Here is a 6412-nt window from a genome sequence, read left to right as displayed (position 1 = left end):
TCCCGGTTCCCGGGGGACGTCTCCGGCTGGCACTTCTGACCCTCGGACCGCGGACTTGGAGCCCCGGCTGCCCCGTGGGCAAACCGGCCCGAGTTCCAGTCTCCGGCCCGCGTCAACCGCGCACCCGGGACTCTCTCAGGACACAGAAGAGGGTCCAGACGCCCTGCTCAGCCCTCCCGGGCAGCGGAGGGACGAACTCCGGCTGCTCCAAGCTCCCCAAGTAGACCGTGGGCAGCCCCTTTTGCCCCGGTGGCCTCTCCCTGGGGTCTAGTCCCCTCGCGCCCCCGCGCGTCCTTCTTCGTTTCTGAGCTTGCTCTGCAAGTGATGTAACCAGGCCAGGCTCGCTCGCCGCTTTCCCTCTTTTCCTCTAAGTCCGTCCTCCCTCCAGCACCCGGCGCTCTTCGCGCAGAGCTGGGCGCTGGGCTGCGCCGCTGCTCCGCTCCGCTCGCAAAGCCCTGGAGACCGACATCGCACCACCTGGATGTGGAGTCAAGGGGCAAAGCCAGGCTTTCCTTCCAGAAACAAGGGAGAGAGCCGAGGAAACAGCTGCTGTGGAGGTTTCTAAGGAGACTCAGACTGGCTTTTTTCCCCGTTCCCGGGAGACGGCAGGAAACCTCAGGTACCTTGGCCACCCCAACCGGTGGATGTCTATCTGAGAGAGAGACAGGGGTTGCAATAGTACGAAAGAGACAGAGAAAGAGAGAGAGAGAGCAGCAGAAACAGGGGAAATAGAGATGGAGACCAAGACTGACAGTAGAGTCAGAGGCAGAGTAAGAGAGATGTTTGGTGGGTGGGAAATTGACTAGGATATTTTTGTTCTGTTTTTAACCCAGTGCGGTTTTGCCTCTGACAGTAGGGAGGAACACTGCTCCTTGGTCAGCGGGCAGTCCCCAACCTGGATGGAGTGAAAGATGCGGCCCGATGACATCAACCCGAGGACTGGGCTGGTTGTGGCCCTGGTCAGTGTCTTCCTGGTGTTTGGCTTCATGTTCACCGTCTCTGGGATGAAAGGAGAGACTCTGGGGAACATCCCCCTCCTGGCCATAGGGCCCGCCATCTGCCTGCCAGGCATTGCGGCCATTGCCCTGGCGAGGAAAACCGAGGGTTGCACCAAGTGGCCCGAGAATGAGCTGCTGTGGGTCCGAAAGTTGCCGTGCTTCCGGAAACCCAAGGACAAGGAGGTGGTGGAACTGCTGAGGACCCCTTCAGACCTGGAGTCAGGCAAGGGGAGTTCAGATGAGCTGGCTAAGAAGGCGGGCCTCAGGGGGAAGCCTTCCCTCCAAGGGCAGGGCGAGTTGCCTATGGCCAGCTCCATCACCACCCCCACACCCATGGAGGAAGGAGAATGCCAGAGCCCTGGCCAGAGAGGGCGTCGGGAGGAGACGTCCAGATACTTGGATGGCTACTGTCCCTCGGGCAGCTCCCTCACCTACAGTGCCTTGGATGCCAAGTGCTCAGCCTGGGACAGGTCTGAGCATCCTGAGCCCGAGGATAGCATCTTCTTCGTGCCCCAGGACAGTATCATCGTTTGCTCCTACAAGCAGAACAGCCCCTATGACAGATACTGTTGTTACATCAATCAGAGCCAAGGCAGGTGGGACCACGAGACAATAGTCTAAGTTTTGCATACAAGGGTCGCTGTGTTGATAGAAATGTGGCTACACTCAGCTCCCAACAGAAGGAAACTGCCCTGCTCCAACAGCCTTCACACGGTTAGAAACTGACCTGGTACGTGATGGTCGTGCAAGCCTCTGGTGTGTCAGAGTCATGTAAATAGGCATGTTTGGGACACGTTTCAGGAAAGGATGATGAGGGTTAAGGACACTGGAAGAGGCAGTGGGTAGGAAAGGAAGCAGTTTCAATTGCTTTTAAGCAATTTAAGCCATGTTGGATGCTTTGTAAAATATGGCAAAAAGTATTACCCAGCACCTGCTGAAAGCAAGATAAATCTAGAGTGGGTTGCAGATAACAGACATGAAACGATGTGTGGACTACTCATGGGGAAATTGAGCTGCTTTCGGTCTAAAGAAGTTGAATGAAAAAACAATTCAATACTTTATTCTATGAAATGATTTTTTGTCCAGTGAAAGTTTTTCACACTTAGTATTTGCCGAAAGAAAAAAAAAAATTAAGATAGAATAGCTACATCCCTCCTAAGGTGTGATGGTTACTGGAGAAAGGGGAGTTAAAGACAGTTGAATCATGTAATTGAGTTTTATGGTTATTACCTTCAGACAAGATCAGGGATTTTTAGTAAAGTAAAATAAGTGTGACCAGTTGTGTTAAAAACTAACAATTTTAGATGGCTGTATTACTTCTGAAACTCTTCATTTATATTAACTTACTGGGTCTTTATCTGAAGTGTTTTTTAGCACTTACTGTCAATCATGTACAATTTCCTCATCAGGTGCAATATGGCTTGATATCATATTTTCATAGATTAGAATTTGTTTTCATCAAGTCAAAATGGACTTTACATATGTATACAAGTGTCTTTAACATTTCTGGAAGATGTAATTATGATTCTTAAATGCCTTTTAAATTGTGAAGATTGTGACGTCAATACCATTAGTCTTGAACTTTATGCAGAAATTCTGTGAAATGTGATGGTTAAATTTCTGGAAATGTCTTTATTTGTACATTTGTTTGACACTCCCAAAGACTGTCAATGCCAATGAAACAAATTAATCCACTAGATTTAACTAAAGCCCAATTTTCATTGAGTTCTCCTGATCAGTGAACATTACATGACAAAGGTCTGTTTCATTTAATTTTTTGCTGCTGAGGAAAAAAAATCACAGTGGGATCCTAAAAATGTATTTCCTTTTTCATTTGCTCAACTGTCTATCAACCAAAATACCATTTAATCCCTGTTGAAGAAAAAATTAAATTATATGTAGAAATGGTGGTATATTTCATTTTGAAGATCAGCATAACTTTGCATCCTTCAGAGAATGACTTGCTTTTAATGACTGTATAGTTTCAGCCACTTTCTCCCAAAAGGGGAACTGAGGACAACTGTACCTCTTTTGTGTATTTCAAGTCCAACTCTGCAATTCTTTAAGTGTAGCAATTATTTTGTCTTGAGAATTGTTCCCCTAAAATCACAATTTTCTAACCAAATTCAACATCAGAAATATTTAATTTATCTTAGTATTCCTTAAATGTTGGAAAATAAAATCTGTGATCCTGAGCACATTTTACCACCTCAGTCCCTGAAATGAGGGAAGTGGGACTTACTCACACTACACTAGTTCTATCATTGCTTCCCAGTTTGGATACTCTATGGCATTATGTCAAAAGCACTCTATATTTTGCCAGGAAATGATTTATAGCAGAATGCATGCCAAAGTTATGCAATTCATAATAACAATTGTGCTACATGGATTTAGTTCTTGTTGCTATTCAAAAGAATTTTGTAGATGTATGAAAGCAGATTTGTTTTGCTACTAAATATTATTTATTCAAAAAATACACTTCTGGGGATAAAATGAAGATGATAGGGTAAAATATTTTTAAGGAGAAAATTTCCAATATTGGTATAACCCCAAATAATCAAATACATATCTTTGCACTAAATGTAATTTACTTTGGATTTGGAATGGAGGAAAAATCATTCCTAAAATTGCAATGCCTCTTAATAAGTCTAAAGCATTTTGAAAGATGGAAATCTTGATTCTAGGAAGGTAAAAATTATTGGATAACTCTTAGGAATAAAAAGTTGTTCTAATTTGTTTGTCTTTGTGGACATCTTTAGAGGTGAGGAGAGAGCAAGACATCAGAGGGGTGTTCACACAGACTCAGCAAATCCTACAAAGGGTCTGAAAAGAGATGGTTGTAAGGTCAGGTTTGGGATTTGGAAAAGTTACTTTCTGATTTCTTCAACTCAAACTCCTTCATATCTCACACACACACACACACACACTCCAATTTCCATATCCAAAGTCAGCTACTAGTCTAGAGAGATAAGGTATTTTATCACATTTTCAAGTCCTATTTCAGAAGAAACTTACTTTTAAGTTTCTTCTTCCATCTGCCTACTTAAGATCCTTAAATTATCTAAGAAGGCATTTGAGGGAATTTTCTGCAATGCTAAAATAATGGTGTGCAAGTGTTGAGCTGGGAGGCTTAACTTTGACCAGAAAGAATAAAATGTGTAATTGTGTGTGTGAATTTTGCTTAACAGTTTATGTTAATCCACCCCTGCCTAACACGAAGCAAGGTAGCCTAGCGCCCCATGTCAACACTTGTTAAGTGCTATATTCAGGGTAAAACTGTCATTCTTTTGAACAGAGTGGACAAGAAGAGAAAAGGGTCTGAGCCCTTTACAGGAACACAGAGCAGTTCATTCCCGTCAACAGTGCTAGCAAATGATTAACATGAACATGACCAACGTGAGGATTATTCCTGGTATCCTCCAAGAGCTTTCAGATGGATGTAAATTTAACTCAGCCTTGGTTACTTTTACTTCTCTGTTAATCCAAATAGTCATTTCAACTGGATTTTAAATAGGCATTTTATTTTTGAAATCTCCTGTACTGAATTTTTCTTGCTCTATATTCCTATTTATATTATACACTGGTTCTTTTTCCAAACTGTTTCTTGAATCCAAAGTGTGAATTCAGCCAAGATAGCCAAGCTGGAGCTTACTTAAACAACTGTTTCGAGATTTAGTTTCCACTGCAATCATGGCAAACAAATCCAGATACAGTTAAGTTCAGGCTCTCTTCCAAACCTGCTAACCAGCCCCTTTGAGAATGTTTTCAATAGTATGGATCTTACTACCCATAAACTGGTAATGTAGAGAAAGGAGATGCATTCTTTCAAATATTTTTCCTTTTGTTATATCCAACCTTTACTTATTTATGAGTATACTTCCACAGCATCATTTAGTTGCTGAATTTGCCGCTTTATTATTATTTTATAACATTAAATAAAATGTTTTTGAAAGTCCACAGACCCACTATCCTAACAGAACTACACACATTTCCACTTCAGTATATTATCTTCCAGGCCCCCTCTACCTGTGTATGCACCTTACATATTGTAATTGTGCTTCGTTTTCTTTTCTCTTTTAGTTATATCTCAAATATGTTTTCATGTGTCTATGTAGTGTTCCTATTTGTCACTTAACAATTGTGTAATATGACATTTTAGTGAAGTACCATAATTTATCATGCCATTCCGTACAGCTAGCCAAATATCAAGGATTATGGATTACCTTGTTGGTTGTTTTTTTTTCTATTGTTGGTAACATAGCCACATTATTTATCATTTGCCATAGAAGTGAAAATTTACAGTTGATAAACTATTTCCTAATCGGTGAGAGTGAGGAGGCAGAAATGTGTAAATGGATCAAATACTCAAATTGTTTGATTTTTTTTTTCACTCATATAGATGCAAAGAATAGGGTAAGAAATAAAATGATGCTTCTTCAAAAAGGTCCCCCATCAGGACCAAAGGCAGTATTTTTAAGAGTGAGATGAGACAGAGCCAGTATTTCTATGAGTAAGATAAGACACTTCCCCAGTTAAGATACTGCTAGCATGTAACTCAAAAGCAGATGACAGTGGTCTCAGTCTTCAAAAGCATAATGTTGAACAAGCAAAATGAAGAGCAGCCGTAGACAATAATGATTACTTTGTACTATGTCAAAAGCATTTTCTTAAGGTATCTCACCATATATTTTATATATATTTAATACATATGTATATTCTTACCTATTAGTGGCTTTCAAATGAACTGGAATTCCAGGAATTCAATAGACTATCCATGAGTTTTCTATGTTTCAGTTCCTCAATGGAAAAATTAAACTGGAGATAGAAATGTGGATAAATGCTTGGTTCATCTGAAAATCTCAATAAAGAATTGAATTCCGTTTAGTCTCTTGTCCAGATAACATAAAATTGTGTAAACACCATTGAGCTGGAGCTCATGTCTTTGATTTCTTCCTGCCTATAGGGTCCCTCACTGCATGGACACTTCCCAAAAAGAGAAGTTTGTTTGTGATGCTATCCAGATACACAAATAGCTGGGCACAATACTAGATCTCCGTGACCTTTGGCCAGTTATTCTTGGGCCTGACACTTATTAGAGATCCTCTCTTCATTGTCCCCCTTTATTCCTCCTCCTGAACCCATGTTAGAGCCTGTAGACTTGGTATCCTCAATGACAGAATGAGGCTTAGCATGCTTTATCCAAAATAAGGTACGGAGCTCCAGAAGAACACAAAGCTATTAACACATCTCCTGTGCTTGCTGCTCTTTGACAAATCTATCCCTAGAAAGTTAAATATAACAAATACTTTACAATTAATCACCTTCTTATTTTTCATGGTAATGAATTATTGAACGTGAGACAACACCAGTCTGAGACAAGAGCACATCTGTTTAGAAGAATTAAGCTTTCTGAA

General features: G+C 41.3%; 1 protein-coding gene across 1 annotated transcript; it reads left to right on the top strand.

The window, feature by feature from the left end:
• Positions 1 to 498: 498 nt before the first annotated feature.
• Positions 499 to 5877, top strand: TMEM215 (transmembrane protein 215). Its single transcript, XM_010839600.1, has 2 exons — positions 499 to 619; positions 857 to 5877. Exon 2 carries the CDS (start codon positions 912 to 914, stop codon positions 1617 to 1619), a length of 708 nt encoding a protein of 235 aa, XP_010837902.1. The 5' UTR covers positions 499 to 619; positions 857 to 911; the 3' UTR covers positions 1620 to 5877.
• Positions 5878 to 6412: the final 535 nt, after the last annotated feature.

This window comes from Bison bison, unplaced genomic scaffold, assembly GCF_000754665.1.
Source record: "Bison bison bison isolate TAMUID 2011002044 unplaced genomic scaffold, Bison_UMD1.0 scf7180017864123, whole genome shotgun sequence".
In the NCBI taxonomy this organism is placed as follows: domain Eukaryota; kingdom Metazoa; phylum Chordata; class Mammalia; order Artiodactyla; family Bovidae; genus Bison; species Bison bison.
The sequence above is the reverse complement of the archived record's forward strand: the minus strand, read 5'-3'. Positions and strand labels throughout refer to the sequence as shown.

Excerpts from the sequence above, each read along its gene's own strand:
- TMEM215 (XM_010839600.1), top strand. The coding sequence starts at position 912 with ATGCGGCCCGATGACATCAACCCGAGGACTGGGCTGGTTGTGGCCCTG.